Source organism: Polypterus senegalus, chromosome 1 (assembly GCF_016835505.1).
Source record: "Polypterus senegalus isolate Bchr_013 chromosome 1, ASM1683550v1, whole genome shotgun sequence".
Lineage (NCBI taxonomy): Eukaryota > Metazoa > Chordata > Cladistia > Polypteriformes > Polypteridae > Polypterus > Polypterus senegalus.
This window is the reverse complement of record NC_053154.1, coordinates 86,829,149-86,854,041: the sequence shown is the minus strand read 5'-3', so window position 1 is coordinate 86,854,041 and position 24,893 is coordinate 86,829,149. Positions and strand designations below refer to the sequence as shown.

General features: G+C 38.4%; 1 protein-coding gene across 1 annotated transcript in view; it reads right to left on the bottom strand.

Annotated features, from left to right (window-relative positions):
- The window catches only part of LOC120528673 (tetratricopeptide repeat protein 24-like), a 58,996-nt gene that overhangs the window by 4,870 nt on the left and 29,233 nt on the right, over positions 1-24,893 (bottom strand). The window contains exons 8-13 of the mRNA XM_039752839.1: positions 22,525-22,646; positions 21,944-22,063; positions 13,291-13,373; positions 9,946-10,064; positions 9,029-9,200; positions 5,403-5,473 (exon numbers count right to left, since the gene is read on the bottom strand). Of these exons, the coding sequence (XP_039608773.1) occupies positions 5,403-5,473; positions 9,029-9,200; positions 9,946-10,064; positions 13,291-13,373; positions 21,944-22,063; positions 22,525-22,646 (687 nt within the window). The remainder of the gene's footprint in view (positions 1-5,402; positions 5,474-9,028; positions 9,201-9,945; positions 10,065-13,290; positions 13,374-21,943; positions 22,064-22,524; positions 22,647-24,893) is intronic.

The window sequence follows — 24,893 nt, the reverse complement described above, 5'->3', positions numbered from 1 at the left end:
CTGGAAAATGCAGTTTACTGTAAAAAAGTGCTACACATGGGCAAAGGAACATCAATTACAAATACAGGATGGGAGACACTGTCATAAAGGAAACAACTTCTGGAATGGATTTTGGGGTATAAATTGACAACATTTTTAATTAAGCAATGCACAGAAGCAATTAAACAGGCAAATAAAATTTTAGATTATATAACAAAAAATGCTCAAAGTATACAATCATCTAGTAAGACCACATCTGGAGTCACCACACTACAAGAAAGACACAGCAGCACTTGAAGCTGTGTGTAGAGAGAGAGAGCAACCAAGTGCACCCCAGGACTTAAGGACTTGTCCTACTGTGGCAGACTCGGAGAGTTAAACCTGAAAGTCTCGAGCTGAGGTGTCTGTGTGGAGACCTAATCCAGGTATTTAAAATCCTCAAAGACATTGATAAAGTAGATCCAGCAACATTCTTTCAGCATAAGGTTGAATCACATACTCAAGGACATCAGTGGAAGGGGAAGTGCATTTAAGACTGAAGCCATTAAGCACTTCTTTATGCAAAGAGTTGTGGGACTCTGGAACAAACTACTGAGACATATAGCTGAAGCAGACATAACCTTTAAAGATGAATCTGGATAAGATATTGGGACATCTTAACTATTAGCTAAACAAACAGGGCTAATGGACTGAATGGTCACCTCTCGTTTGTCAAATGTCTTAAGGATTCTTATGTATATGAGTACAATAACTCATGGAGTTGGTGTTCTGATGGTATGGGGATGTTTTCCTGCATCCAAACCTGTAAGACTTGCCATTAGTAAAGGAGCCATGAATTCTGCACTTTACCAGAACATGCTTAAGGAGAATGCTCAGTCATCTGTCCATGACCTGAAGCTGGTCAGTCATTGGGTTATGCAGCTTAACAACGACTCAAAAAACAAAAGCAAGCCAACAAGTGAACAGCTCCAAAGAAACAGAATTAAAGTTTTAGAGTAGCCTAGTCAAAGTCCAAAGTTGAACCCAACAGAGTTGCTGTGATCTGAAACAAGCAGTTCACACTCACAAATCTACCAATGTGTCAGGACTCAAGCAGTTCTGCAAAGATGGCTGCCCTTCTCTAATGCTGCATTTTGTCTGAAGCTCTGAGGGCATTCTTTATATAAAACTGCAAATACAGCAAATATTAGAAAGGATGCAAAGAGTTCTTCACATCACAGTAAATGCTTAGTTGAAGGGGAGTCATTTGATAATCTCACTGAGCATTTCCAAATTATGCACTGCGTAGCGCTTTCTAACACGAGGACTCCATAGAATACTAACCAGTGATTATGTGAATAATCCCAAAACATTTTTATATCGGTTGGTTAAACATATAATAGATCTCCTCAGTAAGGGTTTGGTTGGTGCATCAGTCACTACGCTCTTGAAGTCCACATTCAAATGGTGCTGCTAATGCAGACAATTCAGTGCGTGTTTGGTTAACTGACAGCTAAGATGGCCTGGTGTGAGTGCATACGTGAGGACATGTATGTGGGAGTACCTGTTAACATTTATTTTACACTTCATCATGACTTGCTGTTGGCTCACTCTAATCTGTATTCCAATCTGGGTGCACACAGCAGGTTGTACTTCATATAACAACTAGCTGAGGTGCTGCCTGACAGCTTGGCTTTTCTCCATGATTGCCAAAGCGTTTACCTAACAAAAACGGGATGTAGTCACTCACTTTATTATGCTAAATATTCTGCATGTTGGGGGGGGGAAACGGATGTCATAAACTAAATGAATTCTCAAATCAGGTAGCGGCTATGGTAGCCACAAATTGCCTGCCTTTTCACTGCTGTGCTTTTGCTTGGTCAATTGCTTCTGTAAATGTGGCTAAATGTTTTAATGAGGGATGATGATAATATGATTTTCTGTGCTTTTTTTGTCTGTTTTGACACCTAATACATCAGCAAAAATTATATTTCTAGCATATAGCCATTTTGCAGAATCAATATGTGTTGAGATAAATATGCTCTTCGACTCTGATGCTAACCAACTCATGATTGCCTGTTGTTCAATATTAAAAAAGGGCTAAAACACCACTCTAGGCCCTTTCTTTACTAACCAATGGCAATTATATACGTAAGAGCATATTGTGAATCAACTTCATCTGCTTTTGTGCAAATGAAAGTGACAACAGGTGCACTGGAGAGGCAACAGCAAGACATCACCCAAAAAGGGAATGGTATTGCAGGTAGTGGCCACAGACAATTGCTCTCTCCTTATCCTTCCTGACTGATTCTTCTTTATTTTTGTGCTTTGCTAGCATCCCTTCATTACAGGTAGCACAAGGCGGTACCTGCAGATGATTCAGTTTACACAGGTAGTCCCGCTCCTCCAAGATGGTACATCCATATGTGCCTTTGCAAGAAGGTTTACTGTGTCTCCTAGCACAGTCTCAAGAGAATGGAAGAGATACTAGGAGATGGGCTATGGCACAAGGAGAGCTGGACAGGGCCATAGAAGGGTATAAACCCAAGAGTAGGATCGGTATTATGTTCCTTTGTCTGAGGGGAAAAGGGAGGAGAAGTGCCAGGTCCCTACAAAATGACCTCCAGTTGGCTACTAGTGTGCATGTTTCTGACCAAACTGTCAGAAAAGGACTCCATGAGGGTGGCATAAGGGCCTCATGTCCTCTAGTGGAAGCTGTGAAAACAGCTCAGCTAAAGTTCAGTTAAATTGCAATTCACCAGAAAATACCACAATTGAAAGCACTACCATTGGCATTCTGTTCTCTTTACAGATGACAGCAGGTTTACACTGAGTATATGTGACAAATGTGAGTTTGGAGACGCCGTGGTGAACATTATACAGTCTGAAACAATATCCAGCATGATCGCTTTGGCAGTGGGTCAGTAATGGTCTTGGTAGGCATACCCTTGGAGGATGGCACAGATCTCCATGTGCTAGGTAACGGTACACTGACTACTGTTAGGTGGTACTGGGATGAAATCCTCAAAGCCATTGGTAGACCCGACGCTGGTGGAGTGGGACCTGGGTTCTCCCTGGTGCAGGACAATGCCCAACTTTAGGTGGCCAGAGTGTGTAGGCAGTTCTTGGATGACGAAGGCCATTGACTGGTCCACACATTTGCCAAACCTGAATCCAACTGGAACATCCTGTATTGACATCGCTAAGTAGCGCTACAGACTGTCCAGGAGCTCACCCAGGACACCATTCACCATCTCATCAGGAGCATGTCCAGACATTATTGGGAGGGCATACAGGCACATGGGAGCCAAACACACTACTGAGGCACATTATGAGTTGCCGTGATGAAGCTCACACAAGTTGGATCAGCCAGTGGTTTCAATTTTTGACTTTGATTTTTGGTGTGATGCTGGATCCAGTCCTCAATGGGCTGGTGATTTTGGTATTTATTGACCATTGTTGCATCATTTTGTCCTCAATTAATTGCACAGTATTACTCATAAAGATTTTCCACTAGGAATATTTCTTTCATCAAGATCCAATGTGTGATTCAAGAGTTCCCTTAATTTTTTTGAGCAGTGAATATATAGTTACACGGTTTATAAGATCATTGACAGATAAAGAATTATTGTTAAGAAAAGTGGTTTACATGGAGTTAGACATTGTATTGTTTTAATACAGCATTTAAACTTTGCTGGCATACCTTTAATAAAATTCTTGCATTTGTTGTTATTCTATATTTGGGTGATGCCTTTATCTAAAATGACTTACATGAGCAGGTTAAAGCACAGTTGCTTTATACTGTATAACAGATTTACTTAGAAATCTACATTAATAGCAGAGAAGGACTTTGGTTCTCCCTATTTCTTAACTTTAATAAAGCAGATCCAGTAACAAAATCAGGTAAAGACAAATGGATGGCTATTAAAACACCATCCAACCTCTGCTCCTTAGAGACAAGCTGACTGAGATGGGAGTAGACTCACACCTTGTGGCATGGATCGTGGACTATCTTACAGACAGACCTCAAAATGTGTGTCTTGGGAACTGCAGGTCTGACATTGTGGTCAGCAATACAGGGGCACCGCAGGGGACTGCACTTTCTCCGGTCTTGTTCAATCTATATACATCAGACTTCCAATATGACTCGGAGTCCTGCCACGTGCAAAAGTTCGCTGATGACACTGCTATTGTGGGCTGCATCAGGTGTGGGCAGGAGGAGAAGTACAGGAAGTTAATCAAAGACTTTGTTAAATGGTGCGACTCAAACCACTTACACCTTAACACCAACAAGACCAAGGAGCTGGTGGTGGATTTTAGGAGGCCTAGGCCCCTCATGGACCCTGTGATCATCAGAGGTGACTGTGTGCAGAGGGTAGAGACCTATAAATATCTGGGAGTGCAGCTAGATGACAAATTGGACTGGACTGCCAATACTGATGCTCTATGTAAGAAAGGTCAGAGCAGACTATACTTTCTGAGAAGGTTGGCATCCTTCAACATCTGCAGTAAGATGCTGCAGATGTTCTACCAGACGGTTGTGGCGAGTGCCCTCTTCTACGCGGTGGTGTGCTGGGGTGGCAGCATAAAGATGAAAGACGCCTCACGCCTGGACAAATTTGTTAAGAAGGCAGGCTCTATTGTAGGAATAAAGCTGGACAGTTTAACATCTGTGGCAGAGCGACGGGCACTAAGCAAACTCCTGTCAATCATGAAGAATCCACTGCATCCACTGAACAGTGTCATCTCCAGGCAGAGGAGTAGCTTCAGTGACAGACTGCTGTCACTGTCCTGTTTCACTGACAGACTGAGCAGATCGTTCCTCCCCCACACTATGCTATTCTTCAATTCCACCCGGGGGAGTAAATGCTATCATTAATTTTATTTTAATTTTTTTTTATTTTTATTACTATTTAATTTAATATTGTTTCTTGTATCAGTATACTGCTGCTGGATTATGTGAATTTCCCCTTGGGATTAATAAAGTATCTATCTATCTATCTTAAAGAACCAGGCACGATCCTCCTATGCTGCAGTGATTTTTTTTTTGTTTATTAATCACATGTTCAGTCACACATTCTAAACATGCAGGGCAGTAGGCAGAACTGTTGACTGATGGACCCCAGCATCCTGGGTTTGAATCCCATCCCAAATGTTGGTGTGGATTTGAAGATTCTCCCTTTATCTGTGTGGGCTTTCTTCTTGGCACATGGTTTTTCTCCTACATTGCCAGAGAAACTCAGGGGCTCTGGGATGGACTGATAACCTCTCCAGGGTTATTTCCATTTCTAAATCTGTGGTTGGAATTAGATCCATCCCCCTAAAAAGCCTGATCTGGATTAATATGGCTTGGCAATGTTGATATTGTGAACCATAACACAGAGGTCTGAAGCAGCAATCCTAGTCTCTAGTCGGAGTTCTACTAAGGGGAGTAAAATACTTACTTTTTTGGGGTTTCTGTAGTTTATGATTTTGGGAATTTTGGTCTGGCTGTAGGCAAGTGTTATTAAGATTCCTGAAAACAGAAAAAAGAAAATGTTTGTATACATGCAAGAATGATCCCAGTAGTTTTTTTTTAATAAATCTTAGCTTTCTGTAATGATATACATGTGAAATATCACATACAATGGTTTGCTTTTGTTTGTGTGATACAGCAGACCCATGACTACAACATGCAGCTTTCTAGACAAAAATTTCAGGAGAACATATGAAATATAAACCATGCATATTAATGTGTGATGCTACTGCACAAATGTTACTATTGTATGAAATAGGCAGTTCTCTGATCAACTACAAATAAGGTGATTTTCAGGGCTAGGCTGGCTACAAAAGGTTTCCAAGAATTTTAAGATACGTGCATTGTATGTATGAGTTTCTTAGGTGCCTCGATTATAAAGGCTTACATGTCACAAAGAGCTGATATTCATCTGACAAAGAATAAAGCGCATCATTCATTACAGAGCAGTCACAAAAGCATAAAAGAAACCTGTAAACCAATAGGCACAATTCATCCACTCTTAAAATTTTTAGTCTTCTTGTGTGACCCCCTGCCTAGTTGATCTGTTGGTTCTGCAAGACATAACAAATAAACAAACTCATACTTCACTTTTTTCTTATATAGAGATATGAATTCAGTTTGTTTTCTCTTACACACCAAAGGAATGCTGTTCATTTGATCAGAGGGTGGTATTAGGGTGTTAGCTTATGTGTATCCAGCTGTGGGACTGAATATGTCTGGGTCAAGCTTTTCAAAACTATATCAGGAATATTTTCTTAAAAAAAGAATAAGTGGATTTATATATAAAATTAGCTGTGTAAGCCCCGTGCTTTTTAGAAACTATTGAAATCGCCAGAAAAAAATTGAAATGTAGAGATGTCAGGTACTTGAAAGGAACTACTCTGGGCGTCTCTCTCTTGGGAGGTTTTGTTCTGCCGATGTGCTCGCCTCGCTTCTGTATTAGCGGGTAAGCGGCTGTCTTTCTTTCTGAGTTTTCATTTTGCCGAGGTGCTTGCCTCACTTGTGTATCCTCAGAGGTGGAGTCTTTACCCCGACTGCATCTCTCACTTCCAGGACAGACATACACACACACTTCCACGCGTAGACGTTTATATATAAGATAGTGTTTAACAAGACACAGAATTAAATGTCACAAAGGTCTAGTTATGTTTACCGATAAGAAGCCAGTCACAATTTCTGTTAACTATAACTAAAAGTTCTTATATACAAGAATCTGAAAATATGTTATCTGTTTCATCCACTGAGCACTAAATGTTCCCTTGTAAAGAGATGCATACTGTAAATGGCGAGATCCAGCGCCCGCACATCAGGAATGTTACACTGTAGACTACAAAGGCTTAAGCACTCAAATTAACTTCCAAGATATGGTGATTCCACTTCATGTTTTAATTGCCCTTTCACGCCTCATAATGCCAGCCTGCAGGTACGCTGCTCCCAGAGCTTGGCAGCAATCAACAAAATGCCTGCCTTTCACTGCCACATCTTGTGTAAATGACATTACGGACTAGACGGTTTATATGCGTAGTCAGCGTTCACCAACTGGGTGTGCTGTTTGCTTTGTTTGTTTGTTTGTTTCCACTGAAAATGAAGACTGTGCCTGAATATTACCTCAAGGCATAGCTAAGTGTCAACAATTACTCTTCTCCATTAAGCAGATCACTCTGAAATAGGCTTATTTTTGTGTTTCTGCTAATATTTCAGAAGACTTTCAGGTGCAAGAAATTATAAAACTTTTTCCTAAAATAGTTTAGTTTCATAGACACATCAGTGCCTCACAGAGCACAATGTTTAGTTAGCTTGTACAATGAAATGCTTGCTTGCATGTCCCCATGAATAGAAACAGTCAAAAAAAAACATGTTTTCACAAAAACAAATCAATGTAATTGCAACAGAAAGAATAAAACTACAGCTGTATACATAATTACAGTGCAGCACTACTCTAATAGAAAGGATCAATCCACAGACGCACAAGTTTTATTCTTGACGTGTCTTCTGAGGACTGTAACTCTTGAGGGAATGCACATCACTGTGGATCAGTGCATAAATCTTATTAAAGGCACAAAGAGGAAGCATGGGCATACATACTCCTCAGAATGCAGTCAGTTTTGTGGTAAAATAAATATGGTTAGACCACATGTTTTACTTTTGATTTCAACTTTGTGTGTCCTAATGGACGATGGGAGTAAATCAGTGCATGTTTACAGCAGTTGTGGAGTGCTGACTTTCACTCCCCATGGTGTTTTGCTGTGGAAAGAAGTACCCTTATAATGAGTCAGTGTTCAGTAAATGGTACAATTCCTCACAACTGGGGAATTGTTAATCACAAATTGTGTGTGCCTTCCATAACCATGCTTTTCTTTGGTAGGTTGAACATAAAATTAAATACTTAATACAAAGATATTTGAAATATAACACAAATACAGACATAAGGCTAAGGTGAGCAATACTGTAGGCAATGCATGCTGTTATCCAGGATACATCCCCCGAAAGCAACTACTCCCAAACATCCATGAGCAGTTTGGTGACGAACGATGCCTTTTCCTTTTGCATGAGGAAGCACCGTACCATAAGGCAAAAGTGAAAACAAAGTGGCTTGGGGAACAAAACACCAAAATTTTGTGTCCATGGTCAGGAAATTCCCCAGACTTTAATCCCATTGAGAACCTGTGGTCAATCCTCAAGAGGCAGGTGGACAAACAAAACCCCACAAATTCTGACAAACTCCAAGCATTGATTATTCAAGAATGAGCAGCCATCAGTCAGGATTTGGCCCAGAGGTTGATTGACAGCATGCCAGGGCGAATTGCAGAGGTCTTGAAAAAGAAGGGCCAACACTGAAAATATTGACTCTTTGCATTAACTTAACGTAATTGTCAATAAAAGCCTTTGAAATGCTTGTAATTATACTTCAATATACCAATGAAATATCTGACAAAAAGATCTAAAAACACTGAAGCAGAACACTTTATGAAAACCAATACTTGTACAGCAACTGTGGCAGGGGCTGACAGGAAGAAAACTGGCTTGCATCACCAACATTTTATCGAGTTGCCCAGGGCGCATCACCTTAGGAGTTGAAAAGCACACAACATTGGTCCACAGTTTATGCAATTCATAGAACTGTTGATCAGGAAATATGGAGAGTGGACAAACTGTAGCACTGAAACCTGAGGCCATGAAGGCATGTAATAGGAATAATGCCTACTGCAATAGCTGACTAAGAGTTGGCCCCACAGAGACAATATTATCATAGCATAATTCACTGAATCCAATTCAGGTTCAGAAGCATCTAGCATAGGGTAGAGACTAAGCTCTTCATGGGACACCAGAGAATTACATGAGCCTCTCATAGGCACCCATCCACACTGACATGGGGCTGAATTAGCATCACTAATGTAGCCAACATACACTCCTTTTGAATATGGCATTAAACTGTATAAAGATTTTTAGGTGCCAAGAATGAAAAATGAGTTAAAGAACTGGCTACAAAGATATTTCACATTAACTTTAGCTGGACTAAACTAGACTAGCTAATAGCACCAATTCACTTACCTATTGGCTTGTGGCAACATCATCAAATAAGTTGGCTCTTGTGTTTCTCTTCGGTCAGTTTTTCTGACATCTGACTTTGTCACTCCTGCCAGTGCTTCATTTTTCTGACTGAAGTCTGAATTTTCTGGTCGAGGCCCACCATTCTCATCCTGAGGGCTGACAAAGGCTGACTCTGGCAATTCAAAACCAAAACCTAACTAAGATTTAAGCCAATATGCTTTACAATAGGTCTGTATCTGTTTAATAATTACTTGGGGAGGTTATTTTGACATCTCAAGAAAAGTAACCTGAGTGAAACAACAATGTTCGGGGCTTAGGGATTTTATGAAAATTTGAGTGTACTGGTGCTTTCAGGCTCTATATCCCATGACCCTATGTGGCAATAGGCAGCAGGATCCTAACTAGTCATATGTGGCATAACTAGATGGGGACAATTACATTTCTTAGAATGTTAGGGCTTATTGGAAGGAAGACACCATGAAACTCCAAAATGACATGGTGGTCAGAATACTTTGAGATATGTCTGACCCTGAAAGCATTTGTGAAAAAGTTAAATTATTTTTACAACTTTGTGAAAGTTTAATGTTCTGAACCACCACAGCTCTCAATTCCGAATTTTTGTTTTTATGCTTTGGAGGCATTTGGTGAGAATAACATGACCTTGTCTACACAGTGGGGAGTCCTGTCACCACACCATACTGTACATTAGGAAAGCACTGAAAGCAAATTGAATGGTTTACCAGATTACAAATATTATTGATTAAAACTCAGTTGTCACAAAATACCAATTACTGTATGATCTATAAATTGTTTAATATTAAAAATACACATCTGTTAGGGTGAATTTAAAGACAAATCAAATTTCAGCTGTTAGCTATTTGAAAAGGCTGCTGCACATCAGAATTTCCTGAACTTACCCTTCAAAACATCTTCTTTACTGTGACGATCAGGTTTCACAGGAATTCTATCCTCTGTTCTGAGGTGAGAATTTTCACCATTCATGAAATGGGGGGCACTGTTTATCACCATGGGTCTACTGTTTGATAAATCAGAAGTAAATTAAGGACATCAATTAATGAAGACTGTCATTTAATGTCTTATCAATATGTTCTGAACCAAACAGAGTTTGTTGTAACTGGAACTTAATTAGCCCATTTTACTTTCATTCCGACATGGCACGATGACAATCCAATAGTATGTATTCCAAGTCTAAAGCAAACATTTAAGAGATGTAAAATGTGATTTACATTTTTTTCTTTCTTTTTGACATGATTTTTGTTCAGAAGGTATGGATGAACATGAATGGGGTTTTGGAGTGCTTCAGTCATTAATTATAGTGGCGTACACACAAAATAGAAATTGAAATTGTGAGTTAATTAATTTACCTTTGTTTAAAATCAAGGGAGTAAAAGCATTCAACAATTGAGATGTAAAGTAAGAATATATTAAAGAGTGTACTTAGTGTAAAAGTAGTTAAATAAAGAAAAAATATACATGCAGAAAGTTGTTTGGGAGGCCAAAGATCATGAACAGACTAGGAAGTGCAATACAGAAAAAGACAGGTAGCAAACAACAGCGGAAATAAACTAATAAATCAAACCTGTTATTGGATGTCGGCGAGGCACCCTATGCATGGGAAGATTTACATCTCTCCATTATATAAAAAAATCCTCCGACGAGACAAGCGGTTTTTTCAAGTCCTGCCCTCCTCTCAACCATATTCAACCACGCACATGGTACTCTTACCTCTCATTCATGTGAATGCTTTTATCAACACAGTTCCTCCTCTCTCAGCCCTTAAAAATTTGAATGTTTTCCTCACTTTAAGTTCCCAATCAAGGGATACGTATTATGTACAAATCTTATTGAAGAATTTCATCATGAAGGGTTATCAACAGAAAAAATGAGTACACGGGCAATCCTAGCACTGAGAAACGATGAAGTCAAACGAATTAATGCCAAAAATGTTGATCGGTTACATGGCAAATTGGTTAAATGCGTATTAATAGACTATGCTGAAACAGTTGGTGTTGATCATGCGGAAGATGAAAACATCAACTTACAATATCCCGAAGAATATCTACAACTGTTAACACCGTCCTGTCTTCCACCGCATGATTTACTGCAGAAAGAAGGAAGTATCCAAGAAAGGTAATGTAGTTTTACTTTCGCAGATAACATTAGACAACAAACGAGATCTTGATATGATATTCATATTAAAACGTTAACAGTTTCCCATTAGAATAGCTTTTGCAAAGACAATTAACAAATCTCAGAGACAAACATTCGAAAAAGTCATTTTATTTAATAGAGAGAAAGAAAGTAAATTCAATCATGGGCAGTTATACATTGTGTTTTCTAGATGAAAGTTCAAACACAGAATCAAAATTAAATGCGATATTGACGAAAATTGAATTAAAAAATAGTTTTTACTGAAGTTTTCCAGTAAAAGTGTAAGTTTAAAAAGTATTTGCTTGTTAAAATCAAGGCCAAACAGAACGAAATCTTATTACTCAAAGAATAACTCTAATGCAACATGAAACATAATTTTCTTTCAATTTATTATGTTTTACTATTTTTTACTATGGTTAATTATTCGGTGTAATATAAAATATTTAGTTCTGTTATGCATTTGCAACAATTCCCATGAAAATAAAAATCTGTTTAAATTGTACATCCGCATCCCCATATGCAAGAAGGCTAGCGCGTAGCGCAGGCCTGGGGGTTGGTGAGCGAAGCGAGCAGGGGGCCAAGACCCCTAGTCTAGCTTAAGAAAATTCTAAAGGCAGGTGGGGGCCTAGGAACCTATGAAAAGAAGTCACACTACTTCTTTTCTAATGTACAGTATGCTGTGGAAGCACCTCTTAGAAATGTTTACATTTTATTGTTATACAACGTTGAACCACAGCTTATTTAATTTGCCTTTTTTGGCACTACTCAATAGAAAAAGACTTTTTAATATCAAAGTGTAAACTTATCTCTGTAAAATGGTCTAAATTAATTAATTATAAATGTAAAACACATATTTATTAATAGAGTATTAACCCCATTTAATATGACACCTCTGAATCACGACTGGTGCAGCCAATTGGCTTTAGAAGTCACATAGTTAGTTAATGGAGATCACCTGTGTGTATTCCAGGGGTTTCAATTGGTTGTAGTATAAATGCCCCTAAAAATTACTGGCATGACATTAGCTTATTCATGTGCTACTTCACACTGTTCTATGTGAAGTAAGTAGTGCTTGGGGATAAAATACAAAACATGAATCATCATAACACTATTAACTTTACCAAACAAAACCATGAAACGCCAGACTTACTTAGGAAAGGGTGACTTAAGATGGTGGCTGGCTGTAAAACAAAAATTAATGCTATCCATTTTTTGGATACTCTTTTTCTGGTTGAAGAGACATGAGAGGGTCAGGGCCTGTCCTAGCATTAATGGCCTTTAGGCAATAAGCTGCTTTGAATGGGGCACCAGTATATTGCAGAACACTTTCATACAACCACGCTCACCTTACAGTGCCAGAATATATTTGACAATTAATCTAATACTCCTATTTTTGGATTGAGTGAGGAGTACCCTGCAAAGACTCATACGAACAAGAGGAGGACATATAAACTCCAGGACATCACAAACACTTTGAGATAACCTTTTTGAGATGTAATTACTTTATGATATGAAAGACATCTGTGTTCGGTTTAATTTGTGTTTGTATGAGGAGTAATGTAATGTAGGAGCATTGCAAGCATTTACTCAATAACAGTGTGGAAAAATTCAGATTTTTAACAAAATCATTCTTATTGAGAAAGAAACCCTTCTAAAATGATCATCAAAATAAACAGGGACATTAAAGGAATTTATTGTTTCTTCTGTGCGGAGCCTTTATTTTTTACATTTAGTTGTCTGAAGTAAATTGCATTTAGATTTCTGGGTGGTGCCCATAATAGGTGGTGCCATGACGACTGCTTACAAGCAAAATAAAAACAGAAACAGATAATAATTACCATAACACAGTTGCACCCAATTACTTTCACATATGCAATACAACTCCTATAATTAGAAGGGTTTAATACTTAGTTAGTCAGAGTTGACAAGACAATCAATTCTTTGTGCTCCAGACATTACGGATTTCACTGAAGGAGGAAGTGAAGAACGTGCCAGACAGCATTTGGCTGCTAAAAAGCATTATTCAATAATGTGGTTTAGAACTTGAAGACTATTTTTGTTGAAGCAGTTCTAAGGTAGAAAGGACTTACATAGGTATGTGTTGCTCCTGTGGATGTCGCTGTTGATTAGACATGATTGCCTCAAAGGGTGAAGGATTTTCAGGAAGGCCTTTCTGTAGAGAGGGGTGAAAATTCACAATAATGGCAACAAGATGCACAAAGTCAGCCAAAAGAATTTAAAATTTTGTGACAAAAGTAAATATTCATCTAACCAATTAATTATGTATTATTCCTCAGGACTTTAACCAAAATATTTTGTTTTTCTTAATATTGCACTGTAAGCTGTATTCAGCATGCTGTACTTGTAGCTGTAGAGTAGACAACTGGGTTAATCAGAAAGAAATGACTGCATTGGATACAAAGATTTTTTCTGTTTTGGAAGATTTAAATACATCTATGTAAAAACAATTTGTTAAATATGTAAGTGAAAAACAGTATTTGGAATGACAGATACACTGTCCAGCTGTATACATGGGACAAACATCAAAAACACTCGCCACACGTATAAAGGAACATCGCAATGCGGTCAGAAGAAAGGACTCGCGGTCTCTAATTTACACACATACAAGTTCGACCGAACACACATTTAAATGGGACTCAGTGAAAGTAAAATTCAAGGCTAATACTAAAAGTGCCAGAGAGCTGGCTGAATTGTGGCTATCTAATGAAAACACCATTAACAGACATTTGGACATGAACCCAGCATATGCAGACTTGAACAGAAGAACATGCAAATAATAAATAAGACTTTATAACCAATATCTTCCAAACCCCACCTCATTAACCCTCCCACCCTTACATCCACCTACCCTCCCATCCTTATTTACTATATATTGCCTTGGATTCCTGTATCTCTAAGCATTTTCCTCTGATGATGATACCTGATATCTAAAGTTTAGGGATAAAAAACTATTTTGAGATATGTGATTCATTTTCACTTTTTGTGTATTTCTAGCTACAAATATGTAAACTGTATCATAGACCTTTGCTTCCGTTATATACTATACTAGCAGAATACCCGCGCTTCGCAGAGGAGAAGTAGTGTGTTAAAGAAGGTACGAAAAAGAAAAGGAAAAATTTTAAAAATAACGTAACATGGTTGTTAATGTAATTGTTTTGTCATTGATATGGGTGTTGTTCTCATATCTATCTATATATATATATCTCTATCTATCTATCTATCTATATATATATATATATATATATATATATATACGCGCTTGGCAGCGGAGAAGTAGTATGTTCAAGAAGGAATGAGAAAGAAAAGGAAACATTTTGAAAATAACGTAACATGATTGTCAATGTAATTGTTTTGTCACTGTTATGAGTGTCATATATATATATAGCAAAATACCCGCGCTTCGCAGCGATGTCATGTGTTAAAGAAGTTATGAAAAGAAAAGGAAACATTTTAAAAATAATGTAACATGATTGTCAAAGTAATTGTTTTGTGTATTTGGCGGCAGCATCACGAAGTTGTTTTCGGTAGCTGCATCAGAAAATGTACCATGACGTCTGACACGCCTCCTTTTTACTGTTTTCTCACAGCTTGGATTGCTGCTGTCATACACATACACACACACACACACACACACACACACATACATATATATATATATATACACACATACATACAGTACATATATATGTATACATATATATACACATACATATCTTCATATCTACATATCTATATATATATATATACTAGCAGAATACCCACGCTTCGCAGCGGAGAAGTAGTGTGTAAAAGAAGTTATGAAAAAGAAAAGGAAAAATTTTTAAAATAACGTAACATGATTGTTAATGTAATTGTTTTGTCATTGATATGAGTGTTGTTGTCATATCTATATATATATATATATATATATATATATATATATATATATATATCTATATATATATATCTATATATATATATATATATATATATATATATATATATATATATATATCTATATCTATATCTATATCTATATCTATATATATATATATATATATATATATATATATATATAGCAAAATACCCGCGCTTGGCAGCGGAGAAGTAAAAAGAAAAGGAAACATTTTAATAATAACATAACATGATTGACAACGTAATTGTTTTGTCATTGTCATGAGTGTTGCTGGCATATATATATATAATATATATATATATGTGTGTGTATATATATATGTGTGTGTACATATATACACACACACATATACTATGGGGTGCGAAACAGGCAAATATATTGATTTTCTGAATATATAAAGTCGGCATCAGAATATATAAAGTGAAAACTTGAATATATAAAGTCATTGCCGAATATATAAAGTCAAAAGTTCAATATATAAAGTCAGTGTCAGTATATATAAAGTCAAACTTGTTTCTGAATATATAAAGTCAAAAGTTGAATATATAAAGTCATCGCTGGAATATAATATATAAAGTGAAAACCTGAATATATAAAGTCAGCGTCGGAATTTATAAAGTCATTCCTGATTATATAAAGTCAAAGTCAAAATATATTGATTGAAACGACTCTGAACTGAAGTAAGTTAACAAAAACGTATTCAGAAAAATAAATTAAAAAACACTGTTCGGTTAATGTTTTGAAAATGATGCATGTGCCCTGCCCAGGATTGGTTCCTGCCTTGTGCCCAGTGTTGGCTGGGATTGGCTCCAGCAGACCCCCGTGACCCTGTGATCGGATTCAACAGGTTGGAAAATGGATGGATATTCTAGCACTGACTTTGTATATTCCGACGATGACTTTATATATTGAAGTTTTGTGTTTATATATTCCAGCGCTTACTTTATATTGTGAGGTGGAGGGCTTCGCTATTACTTGTGTGGACGAAACTTCACTTTGGTAACTGATCATGGTCCACTTCAATGGTTATACCAACAGAAAGATACAAACTCTCGCCTCATGAGATGGTTTCTGGGCTTACAACCTTACCGTTTCACAGTAAAACATCGTTCAGGTTCTGAACACGTCAACGCAGACGTATTATCACGAGTAAATGAACCTGGTACAGAGAGTCGCTTGATTCACGGGAATGTGAATAAAGCTGAGGGGGAGGGTGTGAGCTGGAGGGCTGATCGCACCCCAAGAAGATACAGACGCCCCTGGGCAAACCAGAACCCTGAAACACAGACTACCCTCACATTGCTCTTTACTTTCTGACTTGCGCTATAACGCGTAATGCAAACCTCGCGCGATACTCCGCTAACTTAAAAGCCTTGTGCAGCCCTGTCAGTTGAAAATTGATTGCTTGCTTTTATCTCTCTCTCTGCTCCTAGCGGAACTGTCATCTCTGACTTGTCATGGAGCACGTTTAAGCGCATGTGTTGCAGTGTTTGAATAAAAATCCTTCTTGTTTCTACGACCTCCTGTGTCTCTGTGCAAATCATGCATTGACAGAAGTTCCCCTTTGGTTGGAATTGAAACTGTGATTAAATGCATTATTTTTTTAATGCGTTATGGAGCACATGCATCGAAGCTTCTCAGCTGTGCGATTGTCAATGTAACCTTTTGTAAGTAGTGCCTGGAGGATTCAGTGTGGAGAAACTCTAGAGACAGCGTGTGTATTAACTTGTGGATTTTTCTGTGAGTATTTGGTGGCAGTCTGACGAAGTTGCTTCGGAAGACTGCGTTAGCTGCGGAGCTCAGCTCAGAGCGAAATGAGGTAAATGGGGGGGGTGATGATGACGTGACTCCCCACCGCCTTAACTGTCAATCCCCACAAACACAGTCTCTGGAATTTGCATAAGCACACCCTTCACCTACAATTTTAACTTAGTTACAAAGTGATCAAAACTCTCGTTTATATCCTGCGTCCTCTCATTAAACTTGTATCCCGCATTACCTGTGGGCATGTGAAACGCCAGCTGTAGCCTGTCTATGAACTTAATTTAAAGTTTAGGTTTACACCTTGCTTTCTTTCCGAGGTAGCAGCACTCACGAATATGGTAGTATATGTCACTCGCTCGCTTCTTATTGTTTCGCTGCCTTCTCAATTATATAATGCATGTTTTCTTAAGCGCTTTTTGGAGGTCTTCCTGGTTTTCTACGCACTGCATTGACAGTCAGTTCACGTGATTATGTGGGAGGCGTGATGATGCCACACGAAACTCCGCCCCCCTACGTCATTCCAGCTCAACTCCATTACAGTTAATGGAGAAAAATACCTTCCAGTTATGACCATTAGGCGTAGAATTTCGAAATGAAACCTGCCCAACTTTTGTAAGTAAGCTGTAAGGAATGAGCCTGGCAAATTTCAGCCTTCTACCTACACGGGAAGTTGGAGAATTAGTGATGAGTGAGTGAGTGAGTGAGTGAGTGAGTGAGGGCTTTGCCTTTTATTAGTATAGATATATATATATATATATAGATATATATATATATATATATATATAGATATATATATATATATATATATATATATATATATATATATATACACACATACATACCTATCTACATCATATATACACACACATACATACATACACACACACAAATTATATATATGTGTGTGTGTGTGTGTGTATATATATACACATACATATACTTGTGTGTATAGGTTTGGTCACTGAGTGCAAGGGAAAAATAATAAATTATAGTCTATAATTATTAAACAGTAAAAAATTAACGTTTTAAGAAGTACAGGTACATTGAAATTACATTTTCTATGTGAACGTTCAGATTTGAGCCTCTGGTAATGTGCCTTACCGGCATTTAAAGAAAATTAGTTTTGTGTCCTCTGCAGTGTTAAGAGAGAAAGGCTTTGGTTTGGGATAAAAGGAAAAAGGTGTAAAGAAAGGAAAGTTGCCTTTTCTTTTATATAGTATAGAGAGATGTGTTCGCTGACGTTATGATCGCCTTTTGGCGACAGTCGCGGTGGGTCTTGTGTAGACTGGTGAGACGTCCCCGCCATTAATCGGCTGTGATGGCACTGTGAGTCCTCCACTCGTATGCGTGTGTTCATAATCCGAGCTGAGGACCTCATAATCGTATACGTGCAAAAGAAAGTGTGAATCGCCTTAATATTATTTCGCCGTGGTGTAGAAAAGGGGTCCCGTGTTTGCACTTGTCTGGGCTATAGCGCAGGGGGAGGATGAAAAAAATTAAAAGTGCTCACTTTGACTTAAGGCAGAAGCGCAGTCAGCGTCTCAAAGGCCGGCACAGCTATGCACGCTGGCTGCTCGACTTTTGCTGGGCAGGAGACCACAGTTTGCAGACACGTTCATGATATCAAAAGTCTCAGCGCTCTTTGGAGGTCATTCATATATATATATATATATATATATATAGCAAAATACCCGCGCCTCGCAGCGGAGAAGTAGTGTGTTAAAGAAGTAATGAAAAAGAAAATGAATCGGGATGTGCTGATCAATGTAATCGGTGTACCAGGAAATCATGCATTGACAAAAGCTCCCCTTTGCTTGTAATGCAAAGTGTGATTAAATGCATTATTTTTTAACGCGTTATGGAGCACATGCATCGAAGCTTCTCAGCTGTGCTTGTGCTAAGAAAAGGAAAGATTTTAAAAATAACGTAACACGATTGTCAATGTAACCTTTTGTAAGTAGTGCCTGCAGGATTCAGTGTGGAGAAACTGTGACAGCGTGTGTATTAACTTGTGGATTTTTCTGTGAGTATTTGGTGGCAGTGTGACGAAGTTGCTTCGAAGACGGCGTTAGCCGCGGAGCTCAGCTCAGAGCGAAATGAGATGAATGGGAGGGGAGATGATGACGTGACTCCCCCACCCGCCTTAACTGTCAATCCCCCACAAACACAGTCTCTCGGAATTTGCATAAGCAGACCCCTTCACCTACAATTTTAACTTAGTTACAAAGTGATCAAAACTCTCGTTTATATCCTGCGTCCTCTCATTAAACTTGTATCCCGCATTACCTGTGGGCATGTGAAACGCCAGCGGTAGCCTGTCTATGAACTTAATTTAAAGTTTAGGTTTACACCGTGCTTTCTTTCCGAGGTAGCAGCACTCATGAATATGGTAGTATATGTCACTCGCTCGCTTCTTATTGTTTCGCTGCCTTCTCAATTATATAATGCATGTTTTCTTAAGCGCTTTTTGGAGGTCTTCCTGGTTTTCTACGCACTGCGTTGACAATCAGTTCACGTGATTACGTGGGAGGCGTGATGATGGCACAAGAAACTCCGCCCCCCCACGTCATTCCAGCTCAACTCCATTACAGTTAATGGAGAAAAATACCTTCCAGTTATGACCATTAGGCGTAGAATTTCGAAATGAAACCTGCCCAACTTTTGTAAGTAAGCTGTAAGGAATGAGCCTGCCAAATTTCAGCCTTCTACCTACACGGGAAGTTGGAGAATTAGTGATGAGTGAGTGAATGAGTGAGTGAGTGAGTGAGTCAGTCAGTGAGTCAGTGAGGGCTTTGCCTTTTATTAGTATAGATATATGTGTTTGTGTATATATATACTGTATACACACACACACACACAGTATATACACACACATAAGGGTGGGAAAAAGTAGGTTTACAGTTGTGAGAATCTGAAACACAGTTTATTCTTGTATAATTGCTTATTAATTATTGTATTATTTATTTGTATTATTTGTCTTCCTCTTATTATTATTCAAGTCTGCTTGAGACTTTGTACTGCAGGTAAGACAGGGGAAGTGGCAGTAAGAAAGGATTCCTTAAACAAATAAATAGGGCCTTGAAATATTGGTGGACTACTGCAGACTGGTCGAAGTGGACTTGCTTTGTCGACCACTGTTAAGCTATGCTTGAAGCTGTTGTGCTGTGAGGCACCTACCACACAAGCTGGTGACCCTCAGAAACTTATCTTTTAATTGGGTTGTGACTTTGGGTCTAGCAGATCACTTCCTTATCAGAGTTTCTTCCAGTTTCCAAATGCCTTTGGTCATTTTTCGGTTTTTTTTTTGCAATGAAAGGGCTGCTCTTCCAAGGATAATAATGCTCTGTCTCATTTCATTTGTTAATTTTCGTTTTCTTGCCATTATCACTGAAATATTGTCCAAGTAGTACTTCAGAGGGTGTAGGAACACAATCTGTTCCATCTCTGATTTAAGACAGACAACAGAAGTTGGGAAACCTAAGCAAATTGTTTGCTTCAACTGGCAAAGCTTAATTTACTTTAATTGCTGCAGAATATGTGTAGGTTTTAACCTAGTAGTTGTTCCCTGAAGAAGGCCCATTTGTAATATCCTGATATTTAATTTCCTTCCAAGGTGTTCTAAAACTTTTCACTGGTAGTGTGTGTGTGTGTGCATGTGTGTGTGTGTGTGTCTACACCACACAAAAGCCCCTGGTTTTAAATCAGCCTTTTACGAGATGCAATATCTCTTTAAGAATATAGCAAGTACAATATTTTTTCTTCTTTCCCGTATCTTTTCATTTAACCTAATCAACCCCAAGTGAGCTTTGTCCTTCTCCACACCCAACCCTGGACCACACAGGTGTGGCAGAGGACTCCCTTTTAAGCCAGACCCTAGAAAACTTTCATCATGTCAATGCTGTATCCAGGAATCACTTCTGGGTAAGGCAGGAATTCCCCGCAGCACCCCCTAGTGGCACCTGTGGACCCCAGCAGGGCTGCCCTCCTGAACTACAATACTCATGCTTGTAACCATGTGGATGTCCAAATGGGAGCAACATCAGAGAGATGCTGCCACCCAGTGCACTGAAGTAACCCACTGCCCCAAGAGGCAGTTTCGCTCTGTTCTTCAAATATGCTGGAATCCCCCTCAGGAAAATGAAGAGTAAATACCGAGGTCAGGACGCCTATCCATCCAGCCATATTCTCTATTCATTACTAGGGCCTACCAGCCAAGTAAGGGACCAGTATCAATCCCAGTCGGAGATGCCAGCTAATCCATGTCCTCCTTTGCTATAATATACACCATATACATATATACAGTATATATTCATATTTGCCAAAGTATGTAAAATGCAAGGTTGTATATTTGTTGCATTATATGGACTTCTGTGTACATTTTTGATCTTGATATACAGTATATCAAGAGGGATATAATAGTATTAGAAGGAATCCAGGAAAAAAGAAGCTATAAATAAACGGTGTGAGTTATCAGGAGTAAGTGAAGTTATACCAACTATGCCAGTTTGGGCAAACTTTTGACTTGAAGGTCACACAAAACATCTGTAACAGTGAGGGATCATATACTGTTTGTATAGATCTGATAGAGAGCAAGCTCAGGGGCACTCTGTGCTTAGAAACCTGTTGTTAAGACCCAGCACCATCACGTTTGTGTATTAGTGATACAGTTACAGTAGCTGAAGAAGTAGAACTAAAGTTGGGCTGGTCAGATTATCAAATTAAACTTTAATCCTGGCTTGTGGGTCACACTTAAGTCTTGCACGTGTCATAATTTGACCAAATCCCCAAATTAAGGTAACATCAACTAAGAACAGATTTGACAGAATTTTACTTCTCACCCTTCGTTACTTCAGATATTGTCTTGCAGGGAGGTGAACAGCAGCAAATAAATGGCTGAATCTATACAGTTTACCAAACATAAAGCAGCTTGAAACTAAAGTACTACTTTGAATTGAATTGAATATATTTGTTAAAAGATTCCATATTAATAATAACTTATTCGTCTTTTTTATCTGCAAGCTTTAAAGTTGTAACTGGTAAACATCAAGAACAGTGAGACTTACAAATGGCAAAGCAGTTTTAGTGACACCTCTGCTAAAAAATGAGCTGTCTGAGCAAAGTTTATACTGGATGGTGTCTGTAAGCTTGTTTACAAGTCTCTCCTGGGCACTGCCTGACATATCCTAGAAAAGAAAAAAAAAAAAAAAACATTATTGCAACTTGAAATTTTGACTGAACTGGGTGATGAAGGTTTTGCACCAGACAACATGCATGAATAGATGTAATGGATGGTAACATGTTCACACCTAATTATTTTAATTCATTCAGACTCATGGTGAAGCCAGAGCCTATCACAGCTGCATGAAAGATGATGCATGAACCAGCCACGGACAGGGTGCCAGTCCTCTGAACCTATTTAGAGTCACCAATCAGCCTAACCTACATGTTTTTGGAGGATGTGGACAAAAAAGAAGACATGTATTCATTGTGGTAGTAAGGCATACTGTATAATAACCACAGAGAGGGACACAACAAGGATAATAATAATAATAACAATAATAGTAATAATAATAATAACAGCTTCATTTCAGATTCTAGAAGAAATGTCTTTTCTTAAAGCTCTGTTTTAAAAATCAGTATATACCTTGCATTTTGATATCAGGGACAGGGCTTCTTTATAGTAGAGAATGGCTCTGTCAGGCTCACGTAAGCGAACCTTAATTGCACCAAGACCTTCACAGGACTGATACTGACCATGGAAATCACCTGAGAAAGAGAACACGCACACTAGATCACAAAGGTACTTTTTGTGGCAAAAAAAAAAAATCACATTTCAGACAAATATATATATATATAGTAAATTGTACTGCTGTGACACTTCTTAGTCTAGGATTGTTAAGAGTGGATAAGAATCTGTATATCAGAAGGCTGCTGCTGAGGCTTCTAGGAGCTTCATTAAGTGTCTAAAGTGAGAGCGGTTACAGGTTACTGACAGGTAAGGATTTAAAAGTCTGAAATCTATTTAGATAAACAGTTGCTAACATCTCTCCTCATTTGACTACAGCACAAGCCCTTGCCATGCTAAAAATATATTCTGACAACCCTGAAAAACTAACTGTTTATTCAAGTTTCTTTTAAAATAGCAAAATGAAAAAAAATCTGCCTTTGAAGTTTTGGTTATCTGGTCTTCCTTATTTATGATTTCTCTTTTGCAGGCAGCAGCTACTCTCCCAGCTCCTTCTTATTTACCAAGTTTTTAAGTGTGTTACATGAGCGACCAAGAAGCACAGATTTAACTAACATATCTAAGTATTGTACGAGGGGGAGTCAAGCTAAAGTTAGAAAATGGGATTTATTGGAAAATGGAATGAACCAAAAACAAAGCTGATACTTTCATTTCTTAATGTAGTCTCCACCCTTCTCAATGCACTTGCGCCACCTGCCTAGAAGTGCCAGGATTCCTGCAGAATAAAAGGTTTTGTCTTGTCCTGGCAACCACTCATGCACCCGAGTTATTGTCAAACACTTCATGCCGAGGAGTACTACAGTCAATAGTGCAAGTTACTGTGACCTCCTGGAGATCAATGTGAAGCCTGCTATTCAATCCAAGTGGCGGAGACTGCTGTCTCATGGAGTCCTTTTGCTCCAAGACAATGCCCACCCACATACTGTGAAGAACACCAAGGCTTGTCTGGAGAAACTGAAGTTTTTGAGGTATTGCCACATCCTCCTTATTCGCCAGATTTTGCACCGTGTGATTTCCACCTTTTTGGACCACTAAAAAACATCTGGGTGGTCATCGATTCAAGACAGATGACAACATGAAGAAAGTGGTGCATGAGTGGCTGCGAGGACAAGACAAAACAGTTTTATTCTGCTGGAATCCAGGGACTTCCAGGCAGGTGGCACTCGTGCAATGAGAAGGGTGGAGACCAAATTGAGACATGACAGTGTCAGTTTTGTTTTTGGTTTGATCCATTTTCTAACTTTAGTTTGACTCCCCCTCATAGAAAGAGCAAGGGTTAATTTATTTCAAAAACAACTCCTTCAGTTAGTCAGGTACAAACTTTTCATTTATTTAAAAATTCTGGTCAGTGCCCTTGGATTAAAATTGGATCATTATTTGAGTGCCAAAAAGTCAACTAGAGGCGCAGATATTTAGAAAGTCATTCAACTTTATAATCTCTGTCTTGATACTTTCAAAATAACTTACACAAACCATAGGCCCAAACAGTCTAAAGCACCAGTGAGCTCTCTGTATTTACAAAAACAAAAAGGACACTGAGGAATACTGATTTGGTCTGAAACAGGACCTGAGGCATTAAAGGGTTAGTGGGAAGAGAGACAAATAAGCAGTCAAAATTAACAGTACCTAATACAGTATTGCAAAAATGAAATGAGTGGAGAGACAGGATGAGGGTACTGAATATGTTAAGAGTTTTTAAGAAAGATGTTTGTAAATGATAAACAACACCCACCAATCTATAAAGTGAGTTAGGAACAGATTGTTATTGATGATATCTGAGATGCCTCATGTAGAAGCTGGCGACAAAGGCATCATAAAAAAGGAAATGTATATCACAAAATGATGACTGCGGTGTACAGCATGAAGAAAAGACAAAGAATTTGCCAAAGCTAATGGCCTCCAAGTAAAATGAAGAAAACACAAAAAGCAAACTCACTAATAACTTTAAAGCAAAATTGTAAATAGTAAGTTGGAAGCAATGAAGAATGCCTTAAAACACCGAATGTACCAGTTCTGTTCTTCACACCATATCTTGCCGTCCCATAGCATGAATCGCTGTCCTCGCCATTTTATTGTGATCAGTACTGATACAGTCAGGTTTTAACATGTGGTACTTTTCACCTTGTTCATGGCAAGATGTTAGATTGCAGGGCTCAAAAGTGGAAAGCATATTGTATGAACATTGTAAAAATAAATAAGGAAAATAAAATAAAATCTCAGCAATAATTAATAAAAAAACAAGTGAGGGAACAACAAAATGTCAAGAA